The 19,130-nt window shown below is 39.7% G+C and overlaps 4 protein-coding genes across 5 annotated transcripts in view; all 4 read left to right on the top strand.

The window, feature by feature from the left end:
* Positions 1-15: 15 nt before the first annotated feature.
* On the top strand, positions 16-5,624 carry LOC121895972 (serine/threonine-protein phosphatase 4 regulatory subunit 2-A-like). Of its 2 annotated transcripts, none has more exons than XM_042409556.1 (9): positions 16-140; positions 860-941; positions 1,049-1,219; positions 2,087-2,180; positions 2,638-2,675; positions 2,831-2,905; positions 3,134-3,283; positions 3,547-3,824; positions 4,380-5,624. In XM_042409556.1, the coding sequence occupies exons 1-9, from the start codon at positions 107-109 to the stop codon at positions 4,700-4,702; spliced, it is 1,245 nt and encodes a 414-aa protein (XP_042265490.1). In that variant the 5' UTR covers positions 16-106; the 3' UTR covers positions 4,703-5,624. The 2 variants fall into 2 exon arrangements, with proteins under 2 accessions (XP_042265490.1, XP_042265488.1); XM_042409554.1 differs by lacking the exon at positions 16-140 and adding an exon at positions 266-757.
* Positions 5,625-7,960: 2,336 nt separating this feature from the next.
* guca1b (guanylate cyclase activator 1B) lies at positions 7,961-9,892 on the top strand. Its single transcript, XM_042409584.1, has 4 exons — positions 7,961-8,506; positions 8,662-8,811; positions 8,921-9,035; positions 9,336-9,892. Exons 1-4 carry the CDS (start codon positions 8,303-8,305, stop codon positions 9,458-9,460), a joined length of 594 nt encoding a protein of 197 aa, XP_042265518.1. The 5' UTR covers positions 7,961-8,302; the 3' UTR covers positions 9,461-9,892.
* Positions 9,893-10,580: 688 nt separating this feature from the next.
* Positions 10,581-12,698, top strand: oard1 (O-acyl-ADP-ribose deacylase 1). The gene is made up of 5 exons (XM_042409502.1): positions 10,581-10,860; positions 11,021-11,186; positions 11,290-11,348; positions 11,446-11,558; positions 12,419-12,698. The coding sequence occupies exons 1-5, from the start codon at positions 10,738-10,740 to the stop codon at positions 12,564-12,566; spliced, it is 609 nt and encodes a 202-aa protein (XP_042265436.1). The 5' UTR covers positions 10,581-10,737; the 3' UTR covers positions 12,567-12,698.
* A 1,501-nt stretch (positions 12,699-14,199) lies between these two features.
* Positions 14,200-19,130, top strand: part of LOC121895920 (synaptotagmin-2-like) — a 59,092-nt gene continuing 54,161 nt past the window's right edge. Inside the window, exons 1-2 of the mRNA XM_042409465.1 lie at positions 14,200-14,283; positions 14,387-14,450. The gene's annotated coding sequence lies outside the window, so the exon portion shown is untranslated. The remainder of the gene's footprint in view (positions 14,284-14,386; positions 14,451-19,130) is intronic.

Genomic DNA, 19,130 nt, shown 5'->3' with positions numbered 1-19,130 from the left:
ATACGTAACTGCGGACATGCGCACTCTTCACCGCCACCAGCTTTGTTGAGTTGCTACCTGCTACTGCTAACTAGCAAGTATTTCCTGCCTGTGACTGGACACAGCTATGGATATCGACGCGTTATTGGAGGCACTTCAAGGCAATCTTTACAGTTATCCAAATAAGTGATTTATTAGTAGTGAGGATATTTTTTAAATTTGTTTTGTTGCACTCACCAAAATCTCTGGTGACTGCTAACTACGTTACCGTAACTTAGCTTACCAACAACGACTAGCATTTAGAAGAGGCACTCAGGGACTCTCTGATTCCCTCTCTGCCTGGCCTAGCTAGTTTAATTTTTACTCTGCAAGAAAGCAGTTTGTCTTATTTAACACTTTTTATCAATTGTTTCTTTTATTGATACTTATCGATTATGTAAACAGCTAGCTAGGTAACGCTATAATAAACGTGCTACTAACTTTTATAAGAACTTTCCATTTAACCTCTAGTTATTTGAAATTGGTGTTTGGTGATTTTGTGGTGTGACGTTTCACTTGTTTTCTTCGCTTTTCAGTATATTTTCACTTGGTACAGCTGATAATTAACACTAAAGAGTCAGATAATCGTTGCCAACGTACAATTAGTGAGCCAGAAGTAGCCTTAAAATAAACGGGATTTAACCTTTGTCCAGAATAATTTACATAGTAACCACATTATTCTCTAATGGTCATATGCTTCTGGGTTATTTCGAAAACTTTCAGGTTAAGATCATGGCAGGTAAAAACATTGTTTGCTTATGTTAGGGTCAGATTTAGGTGATATTTGGATTAACGTGACAGACTTAAATAATGCTTGCTTTTTTTCATGTGTCATTTACAGATTTTGAGAAGAAAGGGAAAAAAGAGACCAGTCCTGCTCTGGAGCAATTCCTGTGTCATGTCGCCAAGACAGGGCAGCCAATGTGAGTACTAACTGCACCCACAGGTTTTCTGGATTTTTGTTAAAAAAAAAAAAAAAAAGTGTGTTTTTGTGCTAGACATACAGAAATGCGTTTCCAATATCTTACAGGATCCCGTGGTCACAATTCAAGACGTACTTCATGTTTAAGTTGGAGAAAATCATGGATGATTTCCAGGCTTCAACGCCTGAACAGAGAGGACTACATAATCCCAATGTAGAGTATGTTCCCTTCGAAGAGATGAAGAAGAGGATCTTAAAAATAGTGGATGGTTACAACGGGTAAGTGAATCTGCTAGATCAACATTCGCAATGTATAGGAATGATCCCCTTTGTATATTGCAAACATATTCTCCCTTACAACCTCATATACAAAAGCTAAAATGTGTAACAGCTCAGTTGTCCGTCAATGCTTGTCCATAACATTTAGATATTTAGTGTTCATCATGCATGTTATCAGTTAAACCAAAAATAGAAAGCTATGTAGTTGTACATAAAGGAAATCTGAAATATTATAAATACTTTAGAATCAATCTGAGATCAGATCTGCCACATTGTGTGTTGTAATTCATTAATTTCTACTATCAAACAAGTCCTGTTATTGTCTCCAAATAATTTGCAGAAGTATTTGTGAAATGCATTCAATATTAAACTTGTGTCAAATAGTCTCTTTCTGTCCTCTGCTAGTTTTCCACTGTCAAGATGGAGTTTGTCAACTTGAGCTGTTGCGTGTGACCTTCCCAAGAACATATTTGCATAACTTAATATGTAGTGAAATAACATGATTTGAAAATGATTAACTTTTTCACATCTCCAGCCAACATTAACTGTACAGTTGGAAGCAACAAAGCAAATAAGAAAAGTCTGCAATTTTCCTTGGCGCTTCAGTCAGATGTCAGCTTAGTATTAAACATTAAAAGATAAAACTGCATTTTCCTCAGAAAATAAGAAGCATTATCATGGTTAATCATTTATGTCACAGCTTGTGGCCAGCTGTAACTAGGATTGTGTGTCCAGGTTGATACGTTTTTGCTCATTCAGCTCCAATGCTGCCAGGTTTGGCATGGTTTCAAACACCCTGTTGATGCTGGCCGTGAGACTGCTATGTGGGACTAATCCTAAATATATCTCTTGGTAACTTTTTTCCAGAATCCCATTCACTATCCAGCGTCTATGTGAACTGCTTACAGACCCCAAGCGAAACTATACAGGAACAGACAAGTTTCTCAGAGGTGTGGAGAAGGTGAGCACTACACTGTACTAATTTGTGCAAATGTCACCATGATGTACATCTAAGATATTACAATGTTAATGTATAAATAGTCAAAACCACATATTGTAATGTTTGCAATCAAGATAAGGCAAGGCATGTTTATTTGTATAGCACATTTCAACAACAAGGCAATTCAAAGTGCTTTACATAGAGCATAAAAGGCATTAAAACAGAATATAAAAGCAACACAAGTAAAAAGACATATAAAAACAATTAAAAAGTGTTTAAATTTGGAAATAAAAAAAGCTAAAAAGGGAATAAGACAGATAAAACAAGAGAATAAAAGTAGCAGTGTAAAATATTAACCCTAAGAGATTAACCCTAAGATAATATTAACCCTAAGATAAACCTTAATAATGATTATTGCATTAAATGTAGTGTCTGTGGATTTGAAATTCTGATACATGTAACTGTTTCTATATTGCAGAATGTAATGGTGGTCAGCTGTGTGTACCCCACCTCAGAGTAAGTACATCAGCTGTTACACTTTTGTTCCCTTGCTCTGCTGGTTGCAGTATTTCTTACATTGACAGCTCCCTTGAATCTGCTTATTCAGTTACAATTACAAAGTTACAATTAACAGCCAGTTGTTTTTTTGTGCCTTTCTACTTCTTTCGAAGGAAAAATGGGGCATCCAGTGTAAACAGAATGAATGGAGTGATGTTTCCTGGTAACTCTTCTCTATATTCAGACAGGTGGGAGCCACATACTTGTCAGTGATTGACTTCCACAAATCAAATCAAATTGCCTCATATACTAGCAAGTGGAAAGTTAAATTCATTTAGAGCCAAATAACCAGAAAACAACCAGGGAATAATAATGGCAGTCCACTTTCAGTTTGGGTCTTAGTACTTCTGTTGATTCTGTGATTTGATGTGTGTAAGAAATGGTCTTCTTTTTTTTTTTTTTTTTTTTTAATGCAGTCGAAACGTAAATGGACCAGGCATACCAAAACCACTCAACAGACCAAAGCTGTCATTGTCAACCTCACTTTCAACCAACGGGCTCTCTGACTGTACAGTTAGCAAAGAGCCAGAGCCAACCACAGAGGAAGAGGATGAGCACCATATCAGGTAATTAAAAGAGGTTTGGTACATATGTGACACTGTGGACATAATCTGCAACAGCAACTTGGCTGTAGGGCTTTAGGGTGAGATACATAAAAGTAGGGACACTGATAATAGCTGCCAAGCCTAGACATTTCCTCCTTAAGCAGATTTTCTCAAGACTCCATCTTTAATAGAAAAAACACATGAACATACTTGAATACGCTTTGATCTTATGTATACTGTATAATTTGATGAACTGATCCCCTGCATTTCTGTCATCACCGCAGTGATTCTTCGCTGTCAGAGGGAGAAATTTCACCCAACAGCGGGATAAAGAACAAACACCCCGAGGAGGAGGAGGACGCTGATGCTGACAAACACGAAGTCAAGAGGCTCAAGTTTGACGAAAAGGAAGAGGATGAAGCAGAAAGCGAAGAGAAGGAGTCATCTTGTTGTAAAGGGTCAGAGAGTGTATCGGAGGCACCGGAGTCTTCAAAAGACTCTTGTGGTCAAGAGTACAAGAGTGGAACATCTTGTGACACACCTACCATTTCAGAGGAACACGGTAAGTGTTAACTCATCCTTACTCAGGCTGATGTAAACTTATGTATTAAAGTGTTGTAATATCAACACTGTGGGAATGTATGTCCAAAATGTTTATACCCGTTACGAAAGGCCACACTTGAATGCGGGACGAAAAATGCCTGACATCATAGCCTCCTCCAGGCTGCAGGTTACTGAGTTCAGATTCGTTGTCTGTTGCATGTCTTGACTCAACACAGTAAATCAAACAAATGGGGATAAGGGCGCACACTTTTGGACAGTCTCAGCTGAAAGCGGCTATAGTCAATATTTCCATACTCATAATGGATGTAATGACTATGTAATGTCAAAGGGTGAGCTTGTCGTTTAAGAATTGGCACTGTATTGTGCAGTTAAAGTCAAAATTATTTCCCTCATACTGTTCAGTATAAGATGGTTTCACTTTTTTTCTCCTCATTTCATAACCATTTATTTAACACGTTCACCTTTAAAAGCCTCCAAATAAAGATTGCCTTGAATTAAAGCCTGTTTGTCATTCAGAATGTAATGGTAACATGTTGTCCACTTTGCTCCTCAGAGCCCAGCAGCACACAGACAGAAACTTCTGAAAGAGAAGTAGTGTCACCCGAGAGGGAGGATGCCCACAGTCCAAAAAATGACAGCACTGTGGACCAACCCGAGCAGCCCGCTCCATCAGAGAAGAGTACAAGCTTTGAGCAGGACAATGGAGAGAGCAGCAGCAGCAGCAGCAGCAGCAGCAGCAGTAGTGATGGAGAGGGTCTACCCAGCGACAAGCAGGTCCCCTCTTCTTCTAGTAGTTCACCTGACTTGTCAACAGAGGGCAATGCTGACAATTCAAACAGCACAGAGACTCCAATTGAGCCTGGGGAACATGACTAACTTGAAGCCCAGCCTGCCAACTGACTTTTTTTTTAACACTGTATGATACCACACCAAGGGGTATATCTGTAGCACTGTGGACCTCTAGACTTCAGGACCAGGAGCGATGTGGACCTTGAAGTTCCTCATAGAAGGATCTTTTTGTCCCCATCAGTTTCTACTGCTAAAGCCCACACATTGCCTGGTCTTTAAACTGGAAGGAAATGATTTACAGAAGATTATGGAGACTCTGCTTTTTTCACTGTTGACTAAAAAGTTTTTTCTAATCTTTTTTTCCCGATTTTTATATCTGAGCATTATAATTTAACCTTGAACTGATGTATTAAATAACGTCATTAGTCATTCGGCATGCATTTCCAAAAAGATACATTTGACCGCTTGAGTTGTTGTTTTGACTATCCTTCTGATGAATGTGTCCCTCTCCAGGTGAATGAGGACACCTGCCATTAAGAATGAAAAGCAACAATTCACAGATTGTCTGTTTTGCTTTTTCTATGAAGCACATAACACAAAATGTAATTCTTATTAACATTATCTTGCACTTGTTAGTATTGACACCATGAAGGATGTGGAAAACATCAGTTTTGCTTTGTCACTGTATGAAGCCAATATAACACACAAAAGTTGCCAATAGTAACCAGTTTGGTTAAATTGAATATTGGTTTGGCTTAAGTGAAGCCATTTCTGCATCAAAATCTGTCAACAGAACACAAGGTACTTTTACACTTTCTGTATGTCATACCTTAGCTGTACAACTGTCTCTTTTGATAGCTAGGATTTTTACAGTACATATCTGTAAATCAGTTTTTGTAGACTTGTAATACATGTTCAATGCCTTCGTAAAACTGATAATCGCTGGAAAATGGATGCTTGAGCTTGTATCATAGTATTCATGGAAAGCAATAAATGCTAAAAATTTAAAGCGCGGTATGTTCAGTCAATATGCTGTTTCTTCTTGTTGCAAATCCAGTTATGTTTCACAACTGCAGAACAGTTGGAGCCATTGAGTTAAAGGAATGCTTGAAATATGACTCTTAAGAATAGCAACATTGACAGTTGATCTGTCGGCTCAGAGTTTTAGTCCAGAATAAAATATGTTTTAAATTTGGTCTGTTCCAAAAAAATGTCATGTCTAACACAATTTATGACATTAAACCTCTAAAACTAATATACACATTTCTGTCTTTAACTGAGCTTTTGATGCAGTGGAAATTTGGTAAGTGGACCTCTGAGACTTGTATTTGAGTAAACCTATTCTAAGTATTAGTGTGTTAGTATGCTTGTTGATAGTTTCCTGAGCCGAAACAGTAGAGGAAGTGACAGTGATATAGAGATGACACATGAGTGAAAGTTATTTGGCCCAGTCCTTTCAATGCAAACCAGACACGGGTACTGAAATGCTAAGTCTTAAATAGACCCCAGGAGAGCAATTTAAGTGATTTTAATCCTAAGAAGGAAAATATGTAAGAGTTAAATGAATCTTATGTAACAACAGAAGGTGTGAATCATTTTAATCATATGAGGATAACATCCAGTGACTCCTCTGATGGCCTTGACATTTCTCAGCTAAGATTAACACTAACCCTGTTGTCAGCAGATAACAAGGGCCAGGCCGAGCATTCACCTGTAAACAACAGCCACCACTAACAGTGACACACGTTATTCCACTGAAAATGTGTATTTTCAAATGACCACAAACTATTGCCTGATATTTGAATAAAGCCAAATTAAGGCTTGCGAAAAGTTTTATTTCCCAAATATAATCGCCCTCTTGACGCCTAAGGTGTGATTTAATGTCCAACATTAGTGAATGTGGCAACAACACATTTATTATAGGCTTCAGTGAGATTGAGGCAGGCATGTATATAGTAAACAGGTTGGGAGTAAATAAGCTGGCACCCGAAGGTCAGAGCTTATAGGGATAACTGAAGACTTGGCCTGTGTGACTCATCAGAATGGTCTGGAACTACTGGGAAAGATTACTTAAAGGAGTATAGCTGTGATTTAGTATTACTCTTCCTTAAAGTTGGAGGACTTAGATTTTGACATCTCTTTTCGAATCAAAGGCCTCAGACATCCTGATTTTTAGTGCGTAGTATAGGTGAAACTCAAAAAGCTGGATCCTAAATTTCCCATGTTGACTCTCTGCCTGGCAAACACCCACATCTTTCAATGTTGTGTTCTTTCACTTCTAACACCTAACGTCATTAATCTGGAGTGTCCAAACCCAAGATGAGATAACCCGAATGACATCACCACAGCTATTTCTCAGACATGAGTTTCATGCCAGCCTACGCTTTCCACTGGTTGAGTAGTACTCCCTATGACCAGTGAACTGACCTTTATGTAAAATCATGCAGACACGTACTGTATGTGCTTGAACTATACTATATCAAAGGGTATGCTTACATCGTCAGTTAACAGCTTAAATGCGTGGTAGCCTTTATCATGTGTAATCTGGATTAAACTTGATGATAGTATGCTTGACCTCATGTCTGATATAATCCTTCTGTCAAATCCTGTTATCTCCATCACACAGATTGTACTTAAAAAGCTTGAAAAAAGTTTGTTTTCCATTTCTGCTTTGTAATCACTTAAGTTGAAATTTGCCATTTGACATTATCATATGGCGTACACTCATACTTATGAGTTTACCTTTACAGACATACTGAAAGTAGTTAAGTAATCTCAAGAAAATATTTATTTATACAGTATAATATCTGAAGCTAATTTTGAAGCTTCAACTGTCCAAATTACTCAAATCAAGTAGATATCTTTCAGTGTTACAGTCTTTAAGTCCCTCTTTTTGTCACTATACTTCCAGCACAGCTTAACAGGGAAACACTGTCCAAGGAAACACAAAGAGGGAATTTTATGCTAAAAAATAGATACTTGTAATAGATATCCGCTTGATATGACTAACTCAGACTGCTGAAGTCTCATACAAGGTTCAGACAAACCTTTAAATACATTTTTGCACAAAATTACTGTGTGGACACACTGTGAATTTTGGCCCCATCACATCACCCCAAGCAAAATGGGTGAAGGGGATCTTTTAATAGCCAGTATGAACAGGAGGAATGATTACAGCAAGGAAAACCTCATTCAGTGTTCATTTGGGCACTTTACTGTTGTTTTAAGAAAGACTTGAAAAGTTGTGAACATATCCTTTAAAGCTAACAGACAGTAGATGTACGGTACTTCTCAGAGTCTGTTCTCTGTTTGGGATAGGTAGAGGGAGGGGCAAAAAGGCAATCCTCTCATGATCTGTCTGTGAACTAATTGATTTTGACAAGTGTCCATTTCAAATCCCTTATCTCGTGATCCGTAACAGCCTTTGTCTCATCCTCACTTTCAGAGGGGATTTGCCACAATAGAGAGCCTAATAACAATTCAGCTTGTATATGGACTTTTATGTCATTTTGGTCTTTGCTGATTTGCAAAAAAATTGCTGCAGGAATTGGCTACGTGACCGAGGACTAACATTTATGGATTTCGTAGTGTAGAGGGAAGCTGAAAAGTAGTTAACTAGGTCAAACAGGTTTGTGTAATGTAAGTGATTCTTTCAGTCTTTAGGGTGTTGGAGAATATATTTCCACAATGGGTCAGCGCCTAAGTGAGGAGAGTGACCCAGACAAGGAAATTGATGTGGCAGAGCTGCAGGAATGGTACAAAAAATTTGTTGTTGAATGTCCAAGTGGGACGCTTTTTATGCACGAGTTCAAGAGCTTTTTTGGTGTTACTGATAACAAGGAGGCTGCAGATTACATTGAAAACATGTTTCGAGCCTTTGACAAGAATGGGGTAAGTACAAACTTTTTTGTTGTGTGGAAGTATGTGCTTTGTACATAGTCACTGGTCTCATTTTAATATTGACACTGCACTACACATACCATAGTATAGAGCAATGCCCATGACTGAGACCTTAATATTTGAATTTTTTTTTTGCATGTACACAGGACAACACCATTGATTTCCTGGAGTATGTGGCAGCCCTGAACTTAGTCCTAAGGGGTAAATTGGAACATAAGCTTAAATGGACATTCAAAATGTATGATAAAGATGGAAGCGGATGCATTGATAAAACAGAGCTTCTAGAAATTGTGGAGGTAAGAAACCATAAGGAATTATTGATCTGTAAAGTTTTCAAAACATTTTAATCAAGCTGTAATGAAATCTAATCAATTTGAGACTTATTGTATCCTTTGTCACTCTCAGTCTATTTATCGACTGAAGAAAGCTTGCCATGGAGAGCTGGATGAAGAGTGCAATCTGCTGACCCCAGACCAGGTGGTTGACCGGATATTTGAGCTGGTTGATGAAAATGGAGATGGTGAGTGTTTGTAACAGTTTTCTGACCGCTTAAAATGCTTCCTGGATGATTTAAAAAGCTCTGTGTGAGACTGTTGTAATGGCTTTGTGGAGCGTTAATGTAGTAATGTGGTAGTGTTCATTTGTGCTTGTGTATGCTGAAAGGGAATGTGGGAATCAGTTGCACAGTGGTCCTCACTTCAATAAAATTGTAAATTCAAGAAAGGAGAAATGTATAGGGAAACATGTTGTATATATCTAAATGATTCAGTATCAGAGAATGACCTTACTTAACCTTACAAACCTACTTATTGCCACTTAGGGGAGCTCTCGCTGGATGAGTTCATCGATGGAGCACGGAGGGACAAGTGGGTGATGAAGATGCTGCAGATGGACGTCAACCCTGGGGACTGGATCAACGAGCGAAGGCGCAGTGCTGACTTCTAAAGCTGGAGCATGGACTGTCAATCTGTCATATACACACAACCTTAGTGTATGACCAATCCTGTTGTGATTTTGTATCCCTTGCAGTTTATATTTATGTAAAAAAAACAAAACCCAACAACAACACCACAGTCATGCTGGCATTGTACTGTATGCTGTCGTATAAGATTCAGATGTAAGTTTAGTCCACAACAATGTTATATTTTGCTTGTAAAGGAGCTATTTATTCATTCATTTCGGTTCAGGCTACACACTTAGCTGAGCTATTGAGCAATTAAACAACAGTAGTTTTGACCTTATCTTATGGCACCTATGGTCTCTTATGTCTGTTTATGTGTCTGCACTTTATAGATGCTACAGGATTAAGGCTTAATTTACTGCATAACATACTGTATTTTCCTTTTTTGTTTTGTGTTATTCAATAAACACACATAAAGCCCCTATATACCCACATTGGTGTTTTCACTTATTTACAGTATTTAGATCTCTTCTCAGGACTGTGTGGGTGTGCAAAGACTAAGACTGACATTTTTTTTCACCTCCTCTTGTTTGTTAGTGCAGACAACAGGTACATTTATCATTTTTATGGGCACACTGAGTTTGGTGCCCTCATATACAGTAATTCCCATCATAACTCTGCCCAGTTTTAACCTGACAAGAGATCTAATAAACCAGAATAAATTAAAAACACCTGGGAATGTTTGCAGTGTCTTTAAACACAATAACCACAATAAATAAATACAAACTTTACACTGCCTGCCTTGTTTTATAGAAATATGGTATATGGTGCACTGAATTGACTATTATAATAATGACCTTTACAAAAGCATACATACACATATATTTATAATTTTTACATTTTAAAACTACAACTTAAAATGACGAAATTAGCACAGATAATTTTCTGTCATTTTCCACCCAAATTAGTTGGATCAGTTCTTTGTGAGTAACGATATGAAATGTTTTGTGCAATTATGTAGTCAAATTATGGGGGGTTTAGCGGTGAAAACTTTAATTATCTTCAGTTATTGAAGTATCTCTTCTTTTATTTAAAAAAAAAAAAAAAAATTATCAGCACGGTCGTACTCTCGCGAGAAGATAAGAGAGCTTCTGTGGGAGTTTCCTGTTTTGTAATTTGACTGCCGAGCCGATAAAGAACATCCTGCAAGTACTTTCACTTAGCGTGAAACCTGCGGTCAGCTGTTTTGTAAGTTACACGACCCAATATACTGTCTCATGACGAAGCTAGTTGGTGAAAGTCTTCTACTAGTGGCGGCTGAATGCTGATAATTTTTCGTTCGTTGAATGTTTATTTACGACGCTGCCCTGCAAAGCAACTCTCAGCACAAGTATTCGCAATGTCTTTGGTATCTGAGAAACCAGTCACCAGCTACACAAGTCGGGTAATGTTAAGACTACAATTTTGTTTGTTTATTTAAGTTTTACTTTGGCTAAAAGGTTGCCTCTGTCATAGTTTCTCTTTCCATACGTCATGTCAGTTGCTTATTCTTGTTCTATCGTTGTGCTTTCTCACACGGTGCAATGCCGACCTCTACTGGTCAGCCTGCAGAAGGCAGCTGGAGACTGAATTATGTCACTGGGAACTTGTTCTCCTGCGATAAGGACGAAGCTTTGGCTCACTGCATCAGTGAGGACTGCCGCATGGGGGCAGGCATAGCAGTGATATTCAAGAAGAAGTTCCGTGGGGTAGAAGAGTTAAAGGAACAGAGTAAGTCAGCCCTTTTTATATTAAGAATTCACCAGTACTAAAAGTGTGTGACTTCTTTTGTAAGTGTCTGATGTGGATATTATCTTTTTTCTCATCCAAACAGAAAAGCTGATGGGACAATGTGCTGTACTGAAAAGAGAAAAACGTTTTGTCTATTACCTGGTAAAGATGTAACAGTTAATTAAAATTCTTTGGGGATACATATGAACATCCCTAGTTATTATTATTACTGTTGCTTTACTATTATTTTTTATTGCAGATCACAAAGAAAAAGGCCAGCCAAAAACCTACATATGAAAGTCTGAGACAGAGCTTGGAGGACATGAGGTCACACTGTGTCAGGAGCAAAGTCACTCGGATATCAATGCCTCGGTTTGTATAATTTACAGGAAATTAGCATTTAATTATTCCAGTCATTTGGTATTACTTTATCAAAATAGGGTCATGAGAGAAAGGCTCATTTGCACAATTAATTCTGAACAAATATGTCTGAAGCTTTGTGCTGGTTCTGTCCAGTAGGAGATCTTTTTAACAGGGGGTGGCCAAAGGACTGCAGGATTATTATATAGACCTAGCCAAGTTCTTGATATTATAATTGTGATTTTAATTTCGATTTAATAGAACTGCTATTAGGCTAAATACTTATTTTGTGTAGAACTGTTCTTTTACTGGATGTGGACATTAAGCATTTTAATAATGCTTATTTTTCAAAATGCACTGTAGTTTCGACGGAATAAACTTAACCTTAAATTATGTAACTAGCAGCTGAGCGTGGTGCGGTCAGTGCAGGTTAATATATAATTTAGAGAATATTGTAAATCTAAGATGAAACTGACAGAAGGCGCACTGATGAGAAAAAGGTGCGATTAGAATTTGTAATTTTACAAATACAAATCTGTCTGCTACTACAGCTCCACATGGATTTATCAATACACAGCACAATTAGGCTACTGATATTTCAGAGCCATGGTCACAGATTCCAATTTGCACAAACCACAGATCAGATAAAGGATCAATGACTCAGGCAGACTAGACTAACAAATTCAACTAAACAACCCCTCTGCCCCTGCACTCTCTCTGCTACTAGGGGCAGAGGGGGGATGGCAGGTCAACAAGGGGGAAGCATTTTGGTCATCTTGTTAACAAGGGGGATGGCATTCCCCTTCACCCCCCCTGGTGGGTTCTGGTTCTGTCACTTACAGTTAAACAGTACATTTTTGTCCCTCTTACAGTATCGGTTGTGGCCTGGATCGATTGAGGTGGGACAAAGTGTCAGAGATACTGGAAGAGGTCTTCAGCCACACAGACATCTCCATCACGGTCTACAGCCTCCCAGAGAAAGCAGAGACCACGGTCATGAAGGAAAACATGCGCAGATGATTAATGGAAATGCTCTTTTTACTGTAATGCACTTTATTTTTTCCACAGTATATCACCATGATGATAATCATTTTCCTTGAATAAAATGTACATTATGTATTATGCTGAAATAAATGATCTTTTTATGCACAACAGGGTCAACTGAATTTAATTAAGACATAATCTTACTGGCCATTTATTAATTATATCTGCATTCGGCCTCTTCTGTAGTCACTGGTTGTCAGCTTTTTGACAAGATTTCAAAGCCTCTAAAACATGCTAATATAGATCACTAAATCCAGATGTTACTTGAATTTGTTCACCTGCCACTTCTGGTTTAGTGTCACATGTAGTATTTTGCACCAGGACGCTAAGCCTAAAATATCAGGTATCTCTCTATTTGCCTATCCATCCACCATGCAGGCAATTACGTTGTTGATTGAACAAACAGGTTATTTGCATTTCTCTCTGGGCATCATATAACTTGTAGCCGCTGTAGATGGCTGAGGTATTGTATGATCTATTATTGATCTCCTCGGGCATTGTACTTTAATGCAGCTGGGACACAATGGAGATACCAGATGTGAGTCAAAGAAAGAGGGAGGGGGAAATCTGACACCACAAAGTCAATCCCAAAACATCAATTTTCTCCGGGATGGGAAAGCCTTTTAACACATCATGACACTGGAGTGGTCTACATTCAAGTCATTTTTTATTAAATTAGAAGAATTAAATAATCTAACTAAAGGGGGATGCTTTAGCCCCCTCCTCTCCTATTTGACATGTATTTGAAGTGCTAATAATTATCAGAAACCTTAGTGAGACTGTGAACAGGTTCAGTAGTTTGCCGCTTGTGACCCGCCTACTCTCCTTTGGGGAACCTTCAATAATTCATGAGGAAAAGGCATTAACCGCTGTGTACACTGCAGCTGCCTGCCCATTTCCCCCCCATATATCCAGGCTGGCTGGAAGACTGTATTTCGGCATCACTGCAACCAACCCCCTCTCTCCTCTTCCTCCTCCTACTCCTTTCCCATCCCATCCCCCCTTCTTGCCTGGCAATTAGACTCCACACTGCAGCAGAGCCACCTAGGCGCGCTGCAGTGAGTGCAGGGAAATCTCCCTTCATGTGACCTACTGTCACACCTCAACATGCTACGGTTGGTGGACTGTGCATCCAAATCTGCCCTCACCCCATCTATAACCACCCCCCACCCCCTCCCCCTCCCGCCCCCCATTTTGTTCCCATGCAGCCTCTGCTTGTCCCACTGCGGTCCACTGATTTGCCTCCGATGCTTTCCCTTATTCCCCCTCCGCCTCTGTCCTCCATTCCTTTTTTTTCTTTGCTCGATGCATATGAAATTGCAGAGCTCAGCATTCTTCTCCACAGGCACTTAGAGGAAAAAAAAGGAAAAAAAAGAGCGAGATGAGCTGGGCAGGAGGGTTTCTGGTGCACCACATAACTGGCCCCCTTCCAATTAAAAAAGAGAGCTTATGTTATTGAAGAGCAGCTTAGCCAATCAGAAAGCAGTGCAGGCAAATACAGCAAGAAAAAAAAAAAGCAGCAGAGCGAGTGGGCAAGAGGAAGAAAAAAAAAACTGCAGTGTGTGAGTGTGTGTAGTTTTTATCCCTCCCCTGAGCAGATCTTTATCAATTTGGGTACTCCAGTCTTGGGGTACATTTGAATGGGTTTCTGTGTGTGTATATGTGGAAGAGTTTACAGGAGGACAGAGTAAAGGTGTGTCTAGAGGGCTGTGTTAAGACTCCTGACTTATTCATTCTGAAAACTGGAAATAAGAGAAAGTAAGAAGAGATTGATTATTTTTCTCTCTATCTCAAAGTGTCTCGGAGCCTGAGGAGAAGGGGAAGAGCTCAGTGTCCAGGGGAGAGCAACCTGCACCAAAGGTAAGCAGCTACATTCTCCTCCTACTACAGGCACGGTGGGTTTTACACTTTTTTAAGTTCTTTCTGTTTGCTTTAGTGTATGTTTTCCCTCTTTCAGTCTTTCACATGTAAATACATTTAGATATATATGTGGGTTTATACTTTAATGATTTTTTTTACATAACAAAGTCCTGACAGAAAAGCAGAGGGAGAGACAGAGGAAGAGAGAGAGAGGGAGGGGGAAGGTTAGTGCGGGACTCCCTGATGCTTCTAGGCAAGTTTCTGTGCACACGGTTCTCTAGTGCTGCAGTATCCCATTACATCCCTGAGCGGAGCTGCCTCAGCACCCAGCCAGTGCAAGGCAGAGCGACTCAAGCTTTCTAAAATGACCACCATTGATGTAACTTTTTCTTTTTTCAAATCCCTGCTTGGGATAAGAGTAAAGTTTTGCCCCTTATATTGTAAATACAGTGCACTCTGAGAAGCTCAAAGACTACTGCAGCCCATTTTAGTTTTGTCGTGCATGCCCTCATTGTGTATTCTCAGTATCAGTGGGGTTGCTTAGATAACAGATTGAATTGGCTCTGATAGTGTGTGAGCCTAGTGATGAGTTTTTGTTTTGTTTATCCGGTGTTCTGGGACTTCCTTTAGTCTGAGCCTGCAGCAAAAGTAGGATCTCTGATTGGGTGAACTAGGCTTACTGACAAGGATGTGCCAAAGAAGTGGAAAAGATAGTATCATCATATCTCTGTATCTTCACTGGTGTATTTATACACTGAAGAGATGGTTCAACATCACTGTAAAATTAGCTCAAAGAACAAAGGAAAGTGAAGCTTTGCTTGTGTGTAGCGAAGGACAGGCAATTCATACAAACTTTTTTTGTCGGTATGTGTTCATTATCAGCCTTCTTTAATCACATTCACAGTGCTGACCTTCATCATTTGTGAATGAAGGTTTGATACTGTCCAGCAGTGGGCACTGTGTGTGTTTTCTCTGTTGAAAAATGTCGGGGAACACTGGCCTGCTGCAGATTTGGAGGAAATAATGGATGGACTTAGTGTATTTTGTGTGGGAACACTGAAAAGCATTGTTAGACAGGATGAAGAGTACAGTATGTACTGGTGTTTTCATACTAATTAGAAGTTAAGATGATACCCTTCAACCTCAGATGCTAGATATAAGCACAAGACATGCTTGAACATGGCCAGAATTGCTGGTGCCAGTAACTGGTTTTAAATAATGTTTCAATTATTCAAGAGTGAGTTATATGTGGTGGAAAGGACGTGGCTGGAAAGGAAACGTAACCCATTTCAGCACCATGGACAGAGCACAGAGCAAAGACTGTTGAAATGTGCTTCCTTAAAATTGTTAGAAGCAAATCAGTGTTGTTTAGTAATGAGGTTGGAGGTCTGGTGGAGATGACCTAATAAATCATCTGGCTGTACACATTTCCAAGTCCCCCTTTCAAATTGAGGTTTGCTTTGCACATCCTGTCTTTTGTTTTTTCAGTTGAAGACCTGAAGAAAACATTTTTCATTATTCATGCACCTCTCCTTTTCTAGAACACAGAGCGTCTCAAAGAGAACTATGTTTTGCAGAGACGCTGAAAACCTCCCCCCTGTCCTTGCATACCTGTATTATCCCCGTGTGCTCCAGGTGGGAGTGCTGTGGTTTTGTTCTGCCTTCTTTTTCTACTGCAAAGCTGTGAGTGACACATCCAACTGTGGGATAAAATTTACTGCTGCAGCAAAATTGCTCAGGTTTGACATCAGCTCATTATATTGAGCTATTTGTTTGATAGCCCTAAATTAAAAGGATAATCATTAAAAGAGCATAAATTATACACACTAATAGTAGCTAGTAACTAATTATATTTCCCACAAATCAATTTCAAAACAATTGCGGAGGTGTTTAAAGTCTGCAGTGTTATGTGAAATCAGTGAGGAGAACATGTAAAACATGTAATGACTGCTGCCTTTACAGTTTTGACACCTGCTGTGACACAAAACAGTGTTTCATGTCATGGTTGAGAAGGACCAGGAGAGTGTCTCTGCAGGATGCAGCTGGCATACTGAAAAACTCATTCAGATAGCGATGATCAGGAACCTCAGCATCTAATGGGAAAAGGAAATGAGACCCCTCACTGTTTCCAAGAATTAGCCAGTATCCCTCTTCAAGATAGAAACGGAGCGGGAGATGGAGGAGGTGTAACTACTTTTAATTAGGTAGAATGGCTTCTTTAAACAGTCAGACACGTATCCTGTGATTTACTTTGCTTTTTAGCATCTCAACATAAGCAGCTCGGGCCATGTGTAGGAATTTAAATGCTGGGAAAGAGATTACCTTTCTTCGTTTAGTCTGATCCTGTGTGCGTATATAAGTTACATGCTGTAAGTCTCTCACAGAGTTGTGAGGTTTTTGGAGGAAGGGAGCAGCTGTTAGGCTTGTCATAGTTCATCCTCTGTGTATGACACCCTCTGTCTCAGACTGTGTGACATGGGCGTTTAGTGTGCCCCGGTAAATGATGGTGTAGGCAACATAGCGGAGCAGCAACGGCTGTCACTGTGACATACTACAGTTAGCAACAATCCCAAAACTCTCCATGTCGGGGCAGGAAAAATGACTGTAAAGACTCACCAAACGAGTAGGAATGGTGTTACTTCTGGGTAACTGTGAATTTAAATGATATCTATTTTTAGGTTGTACAGACAAAGTAGAGGACAGTGCAGATGTTGAATGTCAGCAGACCCTCTTGAGGATACTAGAATGACACCTTGATAAATACAGTGAGGTGTAGGAGGGACGGTGTAGGTGTGCTTTCTGCATAACCAAGAAGAGGACACTTTATCGGATGCTCCTGGGAAAGGTTACAGGATGTATTTATGTAATGTATGTATTTGTGTAAATGTGTTTTTAACTGTGCATGTGGGTGCAGGAAGGCAGGCTAGTTTAAATGAAGAATATAAGAGCCAGTGCTGGACACGTGGATTACAGTCAGCTGTAAGAGTGTGGGGAAAAAACGAGGCAAAAAAAAAAGGACAAAAGGAACGAGAAGAAAGTGAAGAGAGGAAGGCAAGACAAATCATACGAGTATGGGCAAGAGAGGGTGAGAGATCGAGCGAGAGATTGAGAGACTGTCAGAGGCAGAGCAAGAATGGAAGAGAGTGGGCGTGCATAGCAGAGCTACGAGCACTGCAGTACATTGCAGTGCCCAGCCCCCGCTGTGTTCTCTGCTCACCATCCGGTTCCATGCACTGAAAAGACCCCTGCAGCAGCAGAGCTGCACGGCACAGAGGGCTGCCTGCTGATGAACAGAAACCTTACAAAGAGCTTTTGACCCACCGTTGTACATCCTGGATGCCTTGATGATGCACAGAAGGGGTGATGGAAACAACAATGTTTATGACAAAACAGCCGACCTGCACCTGCCAGCGTATTGTCATGTAGGGAGAGAGAGGGAGTAGTCAATTCACACTCCCCCTGGATTATGTAAGCGTACAACACATTCACTTTACCCGATACCAACTGAATGATCCCACCTTCCCTGGCCATGTTTTCCTCATTAGGAACATCTGCCTTGCTGTTTGCTTTTGTTTCAGAGGTAGCATCTTTGCAAACATAGACAGACACTTTATTGAACTTATTGAAATGGCAACAATAGGGAAGCAAACAACATGAAACCATAAATAGATGGTGTGTTTGTATGCCTGTGGTTTGACATTTTCTTGATGATTCCCTGTGTGGCAAATGAGAAATAATGATCCCCTGGATAACTGTTAAGACCTTAATCAGATGTTGGCTCACGTGAAAGAGAAAAAAAGCACTATTTATTCAGAGTAAATTCAGGCAGTGTACGGTATGCATGAATGATTCACACAGGGTAGCCTCACACTTAAGTTCTGTCGGATTAATTATACAGCTTTTGGCTGGGCAAGAAATACTCTCTCTCCGTCACACGCAAACACACGTACACGTGCACGTAAGCACACAGACACATGCATGAAAAATGTGAAATTAATCTTCATCACGTGAAAGCTTTAGGAAACGAAGGAGAAGCTTGTTTCTGCTTCTATAAACAGTTGCTACGTTTCCGTCCCACTGCCTGCCTGGGGGGTGGGACGGCTGAAGCGTGAGAGCTTCCCTCATTACATGTTCTCTGCTTTTCCTCTATTTGCTGATGTGGCTGATTCATATTGCGTTGTGTGAACTCTCTCTGCTTCCTATGACAGGGTCTGATTGTGTCTGTCGCTGTGTTCGGGAGTAGCTGAGTCAATTACACCTAGCCAGACAGGTGTTTGAGCTGTTAAGTGTGTTTGCCTCAGCACATCAGATGGTGTTTGCTTCTGATTTGCACTAAAATCAGCACCAGGCTTTGAAAATGATAAGACGAAAAATATGTGCTGGTAGTGAGTCACACTCACGCAACTAAATATAGTAATCCGGCTCAATCATTGTAAATGTGTTCATTCACATCTAATGTATCAGTTTATAACATTGCTAAAAAAAAAATATGTGGCATTTTTGAGTAGGGGGGCGTCAAATGCATTCTACTGAAAGCAGCAGTTTATAAATAGATTTAATATTTCATTAACTTATGGTTCATGTGTTGTGATTTTTGCCTTCATTAAAAAAAAAAGTGTATTAACATTAAATCTTGCAAGACCTCTTGAAAAAAAGAAAGAGAATTGCTGCAGTCATATG

The sequence above is a fragment of the Thunnus maccoyii genome, chromosome 4, assembly GCF_910596095.1.
Source record: "Thunnus maccoyii chromosome 4, fThuMac1.1, whole genome shotgun sequence".
Lineage (NCBI taxonomy): Eukaryota > Metazoa > Chordata > Actinopteri > Scombriformes > Scombridae > Thunnus > Thunnus maccoyii.
The sequence above is the reverse complement of the archived record's forward strand: the minus strand, read 5'-3'. Positions and strand labels throughout refer to the sequence as shown.

Coding starts and splice junctions, on each gene's coding strand:
- LOC121895972 (XM_042409554.1), top strand. CDS start 712: ATGCTTCTGGGTTATTTCGAAAACTTTCAGGTTAAGATCATGGCAG. Junction 2,181..2,637: donor TTCTCAGAGGTGTGGAGAAG/GTGAGCACTACA, acceptor TCTATATTGCAG/AATGTAATGGTGGTCAGCTG. Junction 2,906..3,133: donor TCTTCTCTATATTCAGACAG/GTGGGAGCCACA, acceptor TTTTTAATGCAG/TCGAAACGTAAATGGACCAG.
- guca1b (XM_042409584.1), top strand. CDS start 8,303: ATGGGTCAGCGCCTAAGTGAGGAGAGTGACCCAGACAAGGAAATTGAT. Junction 8,507..8,661: donor GAGCCTTTGACAAGAATGGG/GTAAGTACAAAC, acceptor GCATGTACACAG/GACAACACCATTGATTTCCT. Junction 9,036..9,335: donor GGTTGATGAAAATGGAGATG/GTGAGTGTTTGT, acceptor ATTGCCACTTAG/GGGAGCTCTCGCTGGATGAG.
- oard1 (XM_042409502.1), top strand. CDS start 10,738: ATGCTGATAATTTTTCGTTCGTTGAATGTTTATTTACGACGCTGCCCT. Junction 10,861..11,020: donor TCACCAGCTACACAAGTCGG/GTAATGTTAAGA, acceptor TCTACTGGTCAG/CCTGCAGAAGGCAGCTGGAG. Junction 11,559..12,418: donor ACTCGGATATCAATGCCTCG/GTTTGTATAATT, acceptor TCCCTCTTACAG/TATCGGTTGTGGCCTGGATC.